Below are 14,889 nucleotides of genomic sequence, written 5' to 3' on the forward strand. Positions count from 1 at the left end.
AACAATGGCTTCAGTCTTCCCAATGTGTGTCAACAAAATATCATTCTCATTGCCTACTTTATTTAAGCAAATCAACACCCTGAAGTTTTTAGAATATTTTTTTGAAGAACATACAAACACATCCTAAAATCATACTGCGTTAGCCAGTTATCACTCAGATCATCCAAATTCTGCTAAAAATAAAATTCTCAGCAATGCAGCTACATGTACATGCTGTGCACCTCGGTCTTGTCACAAACTAGGTTGCACTCTAGGAATTTAAATAGCAGAATTCCACAAACATTTGGTCTCATAACTGTGCTATCTCGCACCTAAAACAATACACCTAAAACAATGGTAGGTTAAAGCACAATTTGAAATGGAATATTTGTTTTAAATTAATAGAAACTCGAGACACCATAGTATGGTTCATTTTTACAAAATCAGAAATACTAAGCATATTTTCCCACAGAGACCATTTATTTTAGACATTTCACAGCTGATGAGCCACATTAATAACATCAGAAAGATTCACCATGTTTAGAAAACAAACTTTTGAAAACGCATGCAGTGACACAATGAAATACATAATTTATTTTTCAGTGTTTCTTAACTCCCCAAAATATACAGCTCAAGTTATTTTGCAATCACTACCCAAAAACCATAAATTGGACCTCTAAAGAAATCCAGGAAGCAGTTAGACTATGTACAATTCAACATTAAACAGTCATCTTTTTTGCTAGGAGTTATATTTCAGATCTAACACTTGGCATTTGTCTCTTAGAAACCACAGCATTTCACATGGCATCAAAATGAAATCTGTGTGCTTCTTGGCGTTTCTCTCGGTCATCTGCCTTCTGAAATAAAGAGTAAAAGGAACATTATTAGGAAAAAGTATGTTTATATTTGCAAGTGGGCAGCATGATATTGGCAGATCATTTTAGCCCAAATTATTCATTAATTTTAAATCTTTGAACTTCCTCTGTAAACATTTTACTAGGAGATAAAGTTGCTTTTGATCAAAAACATTTAGTCAGTCAAGTATAACAATAATTGTAAAATTATATGAACGAAAGATGACTTTCTGGCTTTGTTTTTCTAAGTCTGTATCATCCATATTAAGTTAAATAAAAACCTACATTTGCATCATCTCCTTTACACAGAATTTTCATTTAAAAAATGTTCCAAGATAATTCAATCATTACATTTACTTATCTACATTTGGAACGTTGATATAATGCACCCCAAGTCAGACAGAGTTGCACAGTAAGATATCCTCACCACCACAATACATTCACTCTAACATAATAATGGATTAGTAAGGGTCTTTTCACTTCCCTTTATTTTGAGATTGCAAAATAAAATTGCCATCTTAATGCCACTCAACTGAAAAATAGATTTGCTCTGAGCCTTCATGCCTACTGGAAACTGTATATTCAATCCGTATTATATAGGACCATTAAAGTTGACTTTAATAGTAGTCTATTATTACACTGTGCTAGGTGTGGAAGAAAAATGCTTTGCATATTTTACATCCTGATACTGAAGCTATAAGTCTGTTGAAAGCTTTGTGCTCAAAATAAGTATGGACTGTTTATAAAAATATGGTGTACTGCTGACAAAGAACCACAGTATTCAATAACACAGCTCTGGAACTGCTCCTTCAAAGAATGAACTAAAGGAATGATGCCTGGTTTGACATGGATATGCACACCTTCCAGAAGAGATCCATCCAAACTGGGCACAATAAGCTGGATCAGGAGGAAGTTGATTAAGCAGATAAAACAGATGCAGGAGTAGGTCAATTGGTCCTTTGAGCCTGCTCCGTCATTCAATATGATTATGGTTGATCACCCAAATAAGAACTCCTGTTTGCACTATTTCTGCATACTCTTTGATCCCATTAGCCACAAGAATGACAGCAAATTCCTTCTTAAAAATATTCAATGATTTGGCCTCAACTGTTTTCCATGGAAGAGAATTCCACAGGGTCACCAGTCTGGTGAAGAAATTTCACCTTATCTCATTCTTAAATTGCCTACCTTGTATCCTTGGGTTGTGACGCTGGACTCTTCAGATCTCAGGAGCATCTATTTTGTGTCTATCCTGACTGTCCTGTTCGAATTTCATAGTTTTCGACGAGATCCCTCCTAATTTTCCAAACTCCAATGAATTTAGTGTCAACTGATCCAGTCTCTCATCAAATGCCAGTCCTACCATCCCAGAAATCTGTCTGGTAAACCCTTACTGCATAGTCAGAACATTCTTCCTCAGATACAAAGCAAACCTGCACACAATACTCCAGGTGTGCTCTCATTAAGGCCCTTTACAATTGCAGCAAGACATCCCTTGCTCCTGTACTTAAATCCTCTTACTATGAAGGCCACATAATATTTACCTTCTTCATTGCCTGCTGCACTTGCATGCCTACTTTCAGAGACTGGATAACAATCACACTCAAGTCTTGTTGTACCTCCCCCTTTCTCAAACTATCACAATTCAGATAATAAACTGTCTTCTTGTTTTTGCTACCAAAGTGGATAACCTCATATTTATCAACATTCTATTTCATCTGCCATGCATTTGCCTACTTATTCAGCTTGTTCAAATCACATTGCAGAAGGCAGAAGGCACAGGTTGTATGGGAGGTTGTACTGTGAGGAGAATGCAGAAATACTTCAAACTTGGAGATATTACACTTAGCTTCCTTATTTAAATCATTGATATATTAAGATGACGTTTGCAAGCCATCCAAATTACCCCAAGTAATATTAGCCAACACGTTTGTTTACTAAGTACAGGGCCAAAGTACGTAAATGAGGAAATGTTTTCTATGAACCTGTCCCGTTTTGAATGAGAGCTCTTGCAAAGTCCTCAGACAACCCAACACCACTTTCTAACTTCACATCAAACCCATACTGTTATAGCTTCAGCTTCAAACTAGAACTTTTGCTGCATTTACATTTGTAAAGGTAAGTCAACAAAACAAACCTCCAATAAAGGTCACTGTTCAAAAATAGGAGGACTCTCAGATGAGACAGGCATGAAGAGATTTTCTTCTGACAGTGGCTGTGTCTTTGGAACTTGCTGCTTCCTCAAAAGGCAATGGAAGCAGATACTTGGAATATTTTTAAGGCAAAGGTAGATAGATTCTTGATAGAAATATGGTGACAGATTATTGGAAGTAGGTGAGAATATGGAATAATCAAATGAGCTACAATCTTATTAAATGGTGGCGGTAACTTGAGGGGACAAGTGGCCTATTTCTCTCCTGATTCTTATAAAATCTGACTGCATGAGCACTTGGTGTCACTGGAGCTATTCGTCAAATTTCAAATATCTTAAAAATATTGGCAACACAAACTAGTAGACAAATTGTAATAGAAAATTCAGGAAGATCTTAGAGCTAATCTTCCCTTGAAGTACGTTTGAAGAAATCATGGACCATGAGAAAATGCAATGAGTGAGTAAGATTTAAACAAAAGCTCTCACTCATGTTCAACATTTGTACTGTCCTTTTCTGATATTTCCTCTTTCTGTTTATTCATTCTCATAGGCATATAGTCAATCAGAAAACATGAAGTATATCACGTAGGTTTGAGTTACTTTTCAGTCAGCACCTGAACATATATTACCTCTTCAATCATGATAGAGGTTTCTCAAGTACCGTTAAGACTTATTGGGACTAAAATAAGCATTGCTTAACTTGACTAACGTAGCAGCAGAAATATGTCCACCAAATAGAATCGATTGACAGTTTCAGGAAGGGACTGAAGTTTGTATTGGTAGTCATGAAGGAATAAAACTCACTTGGTGGAGGTTTGGAACTCGGTGGCATGTTAACATTGCTAGCTGAATACAAACAGTTAGAAGGTTAGTGTGATGGTTATAGTTAATTTATAGTGGCCATAATCGAGCAGCATTCCTGGGAGTATTCATGTCTGTGCACTTCTGCATAGTTTATCAGGAATTTGTATGCCAGGCAGCAAATAAAAATGATCTTGGAGATTCTGTAGCTATACTATACTCTTGGATCTTTCAAAGTATTAGAGGTGTTGCTTAATTACATACTTCATGCTCATTAATGACTTTTAAACATTCATTCAGACATGTGATTTATAGATAATATTTTTAGTGTTTGGATTTCAAGATAGTGGCATATGGGTGTTGATTACATTTGTGAGTGTTCTTTTTTTTAAAAAAAACGTCAGAGTTCTACTTGAACAGTGACCTTATCCATTCGGTGTCAAACAGCAGGGTGAACACAAACTCCTGGAGTGTTAATGGAATAAAATGTTTTTATGGTTAACTTTTCATGACAGCTAGACTAAACATTGAAGGTTATTAACTTGCTTTCAATTCAAAATAATCAATGATTGATTTTAGTTTAGAAACCAAAGAGTGAAAGGTTTTGGGGTAGTTAGGAGGAAACCTGACTGGGCTCAGAAATAAGTTCAGTTTTCTCTCCTTACAGAAGTAGAGGTCAGCTCAGGAAAACAGTCACCTCAGAAGAAAAGTTTAGTTGTGAAATTTCCAATTCAAGAGAATTTGGTTAGAAACATGCAGGTTATTATAATTAGGAAAGCTTCAGAGTTCTCAGAGTTGTGGAAGAGATCATACAGATGTGCAGCACAGAAACACACCCTTCGGTCCAACTTGTCCACGCTGACATAGATATACTAAATAAATCTAGTTCCATTTGCCAGTATTTGGTCCATATCCCTCTAAAGGATTACTATTCATATACCTGTCCAGATACCTTTTAAATGTTGTAATTGTAGCCTCCTCCACCACTTCCTTTGGAAGCTTATTCCATACATGCTCCACCATGAAAATGTTGCCCCTCAGGTCTCTTTTAAATGTTTCCCCTCTCACCGTAAATTTATGCCCTCTAGTTTTGGCCTCCCTCACCATGGGGAATAAACCTTATCGAGATACCCTATCCATGCCCCTCATGATTTTATAAAAGGTCACCCCTCAGCCTTCAATGCTCAAGAGAAAATAGCCCCAGCTTACTTAGCCTTTCCCTATAGCTCAAACCCTCCAACCCTGGCAACTTGCTTTTAATCTTTTCTGAACCCTTTGAATTTTCACATCATTCTTCGAATAGGAGGGAGACCAGAATTGCATGCAGCATTCCAACATTGGCCTAACCAATGTCCTCTATGGCTGAAATATGACCTTCCAACTCCTACACTCAACGCACTGACTTATGGAGGCAAACATACCAAACGCCGCCTTACTATCCTATCTATCTGTGACTCCACTTTCAAGGAACTATGAACCTGCATTCCAAGGTCTCTTTGTTCAGCAACACTCCTCAAGACCTTACCATTAGATGTCTCACCTCATGTGTGTTCAAATTGTTTTTTTTCCAATGCAACTATCGTAGTCTGTGTTCTGTTCATGATAACATTAAATTACTTTATTTGAACTTTCTGAATTACATAATCTTTTGCTTACTTCTCAATCAAAGAGTTCCTTAAAATAGGTCCTGTGCCTGTAGGAATGTGCTGAATGTATGGAATCATTGTCTATCCCTCAAGAATGCACCATTGGAAAATCATGTACAACATATCCCTTCCTTTCTATCCTTGTGGGAAAGCTCTTTTCAAGGACTTTGTGATTCCCAAAGCAATCTTGTAAAACTTCAAACTACTAATTCCCATTTTTAGGATTCAGCCCTGCTCTCCTCCAAAAGTAGTCTCTTCAGTCTGTTATGGACTATGTCAAACGCCCTTCAAATATATCAAGGAGATAGCCTAGGCATGAACTTTTGTCTTATTTAAAGGCAAGTGTAAGGTGCTGTGTTCCAGATGTAATTTGGTTGGTCAAACAAATCTGCTTTAACCAAAACACACTTTTGCTTGTGTTTTAACTGGGTGTATGAAACAAAGAATTAGTGTAACTAACTCATTTGGAAAATGTATCAGACTAGTAGATTATTTAACTATTAACAGCAACTTATCCCATTAAAACACCTTTGGCATAGGTAAATTCAGTGAACTAAATTGTCGCACATGTGATGCTTCTCAAGTATTGGAGGAAAGAATATTAAGAAAACATTCTGGCAGACAAAGAACTTCAGCTTTTCTGCTATGGCCGAGCGATGTACAACAGCTTTCACAGCCAACTTCCAAACCCCTTCAACTGAAAGCTAAACTAAAACCCTGCATCTGTGGGAGCCTGACTCCACTTATTCATACTGCTTCCATTGTTCTAATTTTTTTTTAAACTGAAGGGCTCACAAGCTGTTTACTTTATTGACTTGGAGGAGACAGCTTGGTTGCCCTGGCTCAAAACAAAAACCCAGGACAAAATACACCTCTCAAAGCCACAATATCATCCCAAGTCTGTCTCACCAGGGAGAAAGCATCAGTGACTGTCAAGTGTTTCATCACTGTAGACAATACCTGGTCCTAAAACCTTTAATAATTTCCAATTGGGCATTTCAATAGTCCCTATTTGAGGGCGTCACTTTGTACTAATTTGTGCTTACTTAAGTTGTTATCAGTCACGCATGGGACATGGGTGTTGCTGGCTGTGCCAGTATTTATTCCCCATCTCTAGTTGCCCTGGACAAGGTGGTGGTGAGCTTGCCTTCTTGAACAGCTGAAGTCCACATGCTGGAAGTTGACCCACAGTGCCCTCAGGAAGGGAATTCCAGAATTTTGACCCAATGATGTTGAAGAAAGAGCAATACATTTCCAAGTCAGGATGGTGAGTAGCTTGGAGGGGAACTTGCAAGTGGAAGTGGCACCAATCAAACAGACTGCTTTTTTTTCCTGGATGGTAGCAAGCTTTTTGAGTGTTGTTAGAGCTGCACCCATCGAGGCAAGTGGGGAGTATTCCATCAAACTCCTGACTTGGGCCTTATAGATGGTGGACAACCTTCAGGCAGATCATGTTGGCAAATTTAGAAAAAAAAAAACTCAATTGTTTCTACAGTCCATAGCAAAGAAACTGTCAGGAGTCAGTTAAGTAAAACTATACGAATTTGACCAGAGGGTGGAGAGTGGTGTACTTTGTTTGGATTTGAATTTCTACAACTGATGTTGGGAAATAATTTGAAAACTTGAATAAATGTAAAATGCTGTGGGTGTTAGGGAGACCGGAAATAAAAACAGAAAGTGCCGGAGAAACTCAGCAAGTCTGGAAGCATTTGTGGAGACAGAAAGAAAGGGTGGAATTTTCTCAGCATCTGAGTTATTAGGGCTATAACAAGTTAGTTGTAAAATACTGCAAGATCAAAAAAATGAGATCCTTGATGTTGAGATAAAAAGTTAAATTCTACATCAAAGGTTTCAATGATAAGAAGAGAATCTCATTAGTGAGTGGGCTATTTGCATGTATTAACATTTCATTATTATATTCTCTTGCCTCATTTTTAGGCAATTTGTTATTCCTCTATATGGCAGAGAGATACTAAATGGTGGTAATTCACAACATGAACATCTGAGTGGATACCAAGCAGCTCCAGCATACTGCTTGCTCCAGTGGGCCTCCAGCTTGGCCATCATTTCCAAGTGCTGTAGGAAACATTCTGTGCACTGTGCCTACCCACACCCTTATTTCATGGAGGTTGGTAATGAACATACACCAGCTTCACCACATTATCATGGCATATCTTGGACTCACAGAGTACAGTTCTCCACTTCAGTACTACAACTTGGAGCACACCAACAACATGCAGTGTAAACTGCCGACAGATTCTTAAGTGTGCAGGAATGAACATGGATTGGAGCAATGTGCATCTCAGGGCTCTCAGCTTGCTCTCTTAGTGCTCGCTCCCTTGGTGCCTAAAGGTCACAGCCTATGCTGAAGATTTTTTGCACACTGCTGCTTCATTCAGAACTTAGATGTTCACAGTACTTCTGTCACCTTGCCTTTTGATGCAGACACAAAGCGCCAACATTCTGAAGATGCTGGTTCAATGTTATTTGTTTGTGTTGCAATTGCTGAGCAAAAGCATTACTGAGGAGCTGCTTTGTTTCTGATATTGACAACACAAGATGCGGACACAGAAGTTGTGGTTGTCTCTGTGGCACCTGCACTAAGATTGCCCACAGGATGAAAAACACATATATGTCTTAAAGCCAGGATCAGTATTAACCTACAGTGGATGTGATCCAGCCTTACAACATTTTTCAGGCATAGTTGTTTACATGAAGTGAAGGTGCAGGAGAGCCGTGGAATGCAGTGTAGATTACAGAAGGACAATGGTGCTCTACTCTGTTAGTGGTGGTCAGATAGCCACGTCATGATGTCCTGCAAGACGATGCCTTCTTCCACTGGAGCCACTGATGGCCATTAATCTATCCTCCACACTAGGTTTCCATGCAGGTCATGTTTGGGGATTCATTGCATTACACCACAGAGGTATGATGCACAATTGATGAGATTTATGGCAAAGAATTATATGTGGAAGTTTCTAGAGATCATGGAAAGAAACCCCATAAATGACAATTGCCTAATTTTGGGTAAATTTCAGTCTAGAGCTAGTCTTTGGAAGAAAAATAATATTGGACTCAAAATGTCACTTCTGTTTCTTTCTTCATAGATGCTGCTAGAGCTGCTGAGTTTCTACATGATTTTCTGTTTTTCTATTATATTGAGTTGAAAACACTATTTGCTGTTTTGCTTTTTTTCTAAACTGCATTCTATATTTAGATGGAATAAAATTTTAAAAAACATACAAACACCAAGATTCCATTCTGGGATCTGACTTGTCCAATAGTACCATCAGCTGAGATCATAACATGTGGTTTGTGAGTACTGTTGGCAATCCTAGCATGTTTTTCCATCACTGACAGGCCAAATGGTGAGGCCCCTTGAACCTCTGCAGCTCACGTGGTGCAGGTATTCCCACAGTGCTTTGAGGGATGGGGTTCCAGGATTTTGACCCAGTTTCAGTGCAAGAACTGTGACATATATGGTTTGTGACCTGCAGATGGTGATATTTCCATGTATCTACTGCTCTTCTTCCAGATGTTAAAGGTTGGGTGTTTGGCAGGTGTTGTTGAATCAGCTCTGGCAAATTGCTACAGTACATCTTGCAGAGAAGTTGTTTACAGGATAGATTCTAGGAAATGGCACAACTTTGTTACTGCTTCACTGGACATAAAATTGCCGAAGAATGGATACAGGCAGTTGATGTCTCATTCAGGAAAACATGTATACCATGCCTTTTTTTTCTGCCTTCAAGTAAACACATAGAACAGTACTTAGTGGAACACCTGTTTTAAAAGTCTCATTTGTAGCATTCTAAAAGCCAACAATACAGCTTTAACAACTCACATCCAGAATAGCTCCAAACAATCTTTCCTCATTACCCATTTCGTATATGCAAGCCAAACTCACAAAATGAGAAAGCCCTTTAGGCTGGCTGGAAGGTTAAGCATTGTCTCATTTAAGTGATAAAGGGAAAATATAGATTATTGACCAACTTGCCAGATCAAACTTTGCTGTTGGGATCAAACATCCCACCAATCAGAAATGTTTTCTGGCAGTTCAAAACCAATGCATCATTATAGTATTGTTTTTAAGTGACTGCACTGAAAAGAAGCAAAACTGAAATAGTCGAAAACATGACGCACATAAACTGATATTTAGTAAGCCAATTAACAGGAGTCATTGAATAAATTTGTTTGCAAATATGGGCTGTTAGTTAAGTGAATAAAGGCCACTGGTTTTAATAATATTCATCTGCCTTGTTTGTGAAGAGATGTTTTTTAAATGCTCTGAAGAACTCTGCTTCTACAAGGAATATGCAGTCTATTATCACTGCATTGTGTGCAAGAGCAGATTACATAATCAGACTAGCAACAAACCATATTCTAGCATTTGGAAAGTAAATTGTTTTTTTTCTCCTAAGATTTGAAATGGGCAGTGATTTTTCAGTACCCAGTTTCAAGTAGTCACTCAAATGTGCCTAAATAGTGATCATCTTCAGTCTTTTTGATCAATTCTGTACTCAGCCAATATGGGATATGAGCCAATATCTCTAGATTGTAATCAGAGCAGAAACTTTGGCAGGATTGAATTTAGGATTTAAAAGAACTGCACAAACAATCAGATATTTAACTGAGCAGGTTTAGCTACTCAATCACGAGTGTATAGCAATCCTGTGTATCTTTGTGATCAAGGTAAGCTTTTAGTTATGTATATGATTATGCACAAATATCAAAGTCATTAAGGGAATAGTAATTTAATTGTTGTGGTATTGGACTATTGAGCAAGAGATCATATAGTCAAGCTTTACTATAGCACATTTATGAAATCTGATTCAATAAATTTGACAATACATCGACCACAATCGTAAAACCTAATGGTTTCTACCCAGTCTATCCACCCATAACGTGATCAACTCTACTGGCTCTACTATCTACCTTCTCTGGGTAACTATAACTGGGAAATACAGGTGCTGGGGTCCACATATTTGGTACATATTTCCAAAAACTGCATCCTCACTGTAAATGGGTTTCCACTAACTCAAGTGTATGATAAAAACAAAGCAATTGAGAATAAAGCAAACTTTACAAAATATATACAAACATATTTTCTTCAGTTAGTTAGAAGCCTAATCACTTGTACAGCTTTCATCTGGTCTTATTCATTTAATGTGGTGCTTGCACAAAATCTGAATGCCTTGGTCACAAAATCTGAATGTCCTGGGCTTTGCTACAGAGTTCCCAGAATCTTTCTTTATGTGGTGGGGTGAAATGTGCTAGTTGGTATAGTGTGCTACTTGCCAACCTGACAGTACAGTCTGTTCTGATATAACAGAGTAGTTCCATTCCTGTGCCATCGCACATTCCAAGAAAAGCGCTTAACAGCAGCACCATTTAAACCAATGGGACAGAAATCATGTTATAACCAATACAAGTAAGGAAAGTTTGCATTCTACAAATAAAGGTCTAAATTCTTTAATCGCGTTATAGCCAATTCACATTGAAGAAATGCACGTTACAGCAGAATGACTGGAATTGATCAGTAACCATTTCAGATGTTTATCATTAACCATATCTGCAGCATTGACAGAGCTAATCTTTATTTTACTAACAGCTCCCCTGTTGCAATTAAAAGTCAAGTAGTGATGGTTACACATAAGTACTACTTGTCATTTAGGTTTCTGGCTGACTTAAGAGTAGTAGACACTGCCACATGGACTTGTACAAGTAACTAATGCTTTAATTGCCAATCTCAATGTTTTTTTCAGTCGCTACTGGAAGCCCATTTTTCAAACTGGAGTAATTATCCAATATGGCCCTTTCACACTGCTGTGACATCAACAGACTATAAAGGGCTTAAACATGTATATGTGCGAGAATGCCGTACATTTTGTGTGCAGTGACATCAGCCATGATTTTATTGCATGGTGGAGCAGACTTGAGGAGCCAAAAGTCCACTTATTCTTCTATTTCAAATGTTTGTTTGTATACAATTTGCTCTATATTCATTACTTACATGCAGAAAACCTTTAAGTAATATAAAACCCTAGAATGATACAGCAAAGGAGGCAGCTTATATGATAATTCTTTTGATAGAATTGTCTCATTAGTTGCATTATCCTGCTCTTTCTCCTCCATCCTGTTGCTTTATCCCCCTTCAAATATTTATCAAATTTCCTTTTGAAAATTAAAATTTATTCATTTTATATCATCCTTTCAGACAATGCAGTCCAGATCATAATTCAACATTCAAAGCTATCTCCAGTACTCTCATTATGTTTTTCAATGCTTCTATCAAATTTTGTCTTAAGCTTTTCTGTTCCAAGGAAAACAATCCCAATTTCTCCAGCCTCTCAGTCTTGATACCATTGTAGTAAATGTGTTTATTTAAAGCACAGACATCCTTCAAAAGATTTATGCACATATATCCTAAGGTCCATTTTATTCTGCATGCCCTGTAAAATAGTTTAATTTTGATTCAATTCCCTTTAACAAAATATTAAACATTTATAGACCTATAGTTATGTTTAAACAAACCTTTATAAAGTTACAGCAGAAAGATCTTTGCAAGACTTTAATCAAATGTTGAGCTTGTATCTTAAACATTCAAAGGAATCTCTCTAAATCTGTGGGTGTTCTTAGTGCAGGAGTTTTACCTGACTTCCTCGCATTAAGCACAGCTATTTCATACTGTTGCAGTTTTAAAAGGATGCTTAATCAGTAACAAAAGTAAAATGATTGACCCTGCATGTCACCCTTATTCTTCAAAAGAACTGCTCCACATGATAAGGATCCTTGCTTCCTGCCTGCCTCTAGGAATCTGTTCTAAATGGTGAATCAAACTATTAACGTGTACTATTGCAGTTTCGGTTTCTTCTGTGAAGCCTGAATAGGTCAATTTGGGGATAGCCTTTTACATTTAGCACAAAATCATAGTTCTGTGGATGCCATCCCAATATTGTGATATCAAAAACATTTATAGTTATAGTCTTTACTGGCATTGTGGACTTATACCTATGTTTTACAGCAAATTTTTGGCTTGTGGAATAAAGGAATTCCAACAGACTAAGGTAAATTTACTGTCTTGCACTTAATAACAACCTAAGCTGTGTATTGAATTTAGACAGCCAATTTAGTTCAGAAAAATGACTGAAGGATGTTCACAGAGGGACAATACAAAATGGATGAAATATTAAAAGGGTCACCAAAAGCTTAGTTGAAGAAGTGTGTATTATGGACAGATTAAGAAAGGAGAGATGATAGTATTTAGGGAAGCTTTTCTCGAGTATAGGGCTACCAGCCAAAGCATAACAACCAATAATGTGGTGAAATAAGACTGGGATGCACCGGTAACCAGAGTCGGGGAAAATGATTTTATAGCAGGATAAAAGGCATAAAGGAGTTTTAGTGACAGATAGAGTGCGGTAGGAGAAGAGAAGGGCATTGTTAGAGGTGTCAAGTAGTTAGTATTTATGGCGGGGAGAATAATGGGTCAGAAAATCATTTTAATTGTTGGGTGGTCAATCAGGGTCAGCCTGAGTCAATGCCCAGAAAAAAAAAAGCTGGTATATAACCTGAATAATGGCACTTAAAGTAACTATGGGTCACAAGGCTCTAAACCTTACTGTTGGACCATGCTTCCTTTTTATGCAGCTTCAGTAAATTTGCTATAATGGATAATCATACTATTTAACTTACAAATTTTTCTAAGAAATAGTGCTGCACAGCACAACAGAAGTAATCAATTAGTAATCCTGTGCTGTTAAATACTGAAAACATCAACAGAAATTAAGGTAAATGAACATAACAATTGATTTGACCATGACAGAATCTACTGATTAGTCATAAATGTGACAGCTTGCAGACCTCAGAACTAATAACTGATGTATAAAACACCAATCTGTACATTAGATGTAAACATCAACTGAAATTTCAAAAGTACCTTCTCCTGCCAGTGTAAAATGCCGATTATAGCCAAAATGAAAACACAGACTCCAATTAAGGCTATAGCTGTAAGTAATACAATATTACTGGGCGTCAAATATAACTTGGCACTCCAGCTGTGAAAAGAAAAGAAAATGAAGTTAGTGTTTCAATTGAAACAATATCATTTTTAAAAGAAAAAAAAATTGGTGCCCACTTAAATTTTGTTGGTATTTGCTTCTTTTCTGTTTTGCAACTTGTTCCAAATTATGACACTTCTGAAAGCATAAAAAATACATCCAAGGCTGTTTCCAGTGTGCTTATTTGCACCAAGTCCTCCTTAAACATTACCCTTTTGCTCAATGACCTATAATGGCTCCAGGTTAAGCAGTGTCTTGATTCTGAATTTCTCTCCTTTTCAAATCCTTTCTTGACTTCAAGCTCCACAAACAATCAAGACATCTGTGCCCCATTAACTCTGCCCTCTTCAACATCCTATTAGTAATCTCCTCACAAATGGTGGAGATGTCCTAAAAGTTTCACACTCTCTACCTCCTTTTTCTCCTTGAAAGATGCATGTAAAAAAAGTTTTTTAAAAAAAACGAACTTGGAGCATCTGCCCTAATATAACCTGGCTTGGAAACAAATTTTGCTTTATAATCACTTTTGTAAAACACCGTGGGATTTTTTATTAGTTAAGGAGACACAAATATGAGGTTGACAAGACTGAAGTTCCTCATCTTGTTTAGCATCAGAATAAACTTGTTTTGCTGAGTTTCTAAGTGTTATAAAGTGGAGGTTGACATACCCTCTCTGAGAACTAAATCACCCAAAGGGAAATGCCTCGCCCTATCTGTTAAAAGGGTTGTGAGAAGGAGTGTAATCCATTTTTTCAGATTAATTCCCTACAGTGCAGAAACAGGCCCTTCGACCCAACAAGTCCACACCGACCCTCTGAAGAGTAAGCCATCCAGACCCATTCCCCTACTCATGCACCTATCACTATGGACAATTTAACTTGACTTGGGCCAATCCACCCAACCTGCACATTTTTGGATTGTGGGAGGAAACCCACGCAGACAGTCGCGCGAGGCTGGAATTGAAGCCAGGTTCCTAGTGCTGAGAGGCAGCAATGCTAACCACTGAGACACCGTGCTGCCCTAGTTAAGTAAAAGAAATTCCTGACACTCACTTTACAATCTACAAATAACAATTCATTTATCTAACTGTAACAGTGGACAAACTAACTGAATTATTAACAGACCGAGCAATTCCCCCAACTGCTAAATGTTCCTGAATAACACAAGAGTCTAAATGTATGCTGTTCCTATAAATACTAGCCCCACTTATACCCCAAAACAACAAATTTAGTCTCTTGAAATTACTGCCAGGTTCTGAGTCTTCTGGAACTTGGTGTGTCTTCTCTGCTGATCCTTCTTTCAGGAATGTTTTCGCTGCAGATTCTTGTGTCAGGAATTTAGATGGTGTGCCGTGGTACTCTGGTAAACAGATGGTGCTTTCTCTAAAAGCTGAAAGC

The 14,889-nt window shown here is 37.6% G+C and overlaps 1 protein-coding gene across 1 annotated transcript in view; it reads right to left on the reverse strand.

Moving 5' to 3' along the window:
• Positions 1 to 438: 438 nt before the first annotated feature.
• The window catches only part of itfg1 (integrin alpha FG-GAP repeat containing 1), a 238,056-nt gene continuing 223,605 nt past the window's right edge, over positions 439 to 14,889 (reverse strand). The window contains exons 17-18 of the mRNA XM_043706920.1: positions 13,372 to 13,489; positions 439 to 836 (exon numbers count right to left, since the gene is read on the reverse strand). Coding sequence (XP_043562855.1) covers positions 777 to 836; positions 13,372 to 13,489 — 178 coding nt within the window. The 3' untranslated portion in view covers positions 439 to 776. The remainder of the gene's footprint in view (positions 837 to 13,371; positions 13,490 to 14,889) is intronic.

This window comes from Chiloscyllium plagiosum, chromosome 17 (assembly GCF_004010195.1).
Source record: "Chiloscyllium plagiosum isolate BGI_BamShark_2017 chromosome 17, ASM401019v2, whole genome shotgun sequence".
In the NCBI taxonomy this organism is placed as follows: domain Eukaryota; kingdom Metazoa; phylum Chordata; class Chondrichthyes; order Orectolobiformes; family Hemiscylliidae; genus Chiloscyllium; species Chiloscyllium plagiosum.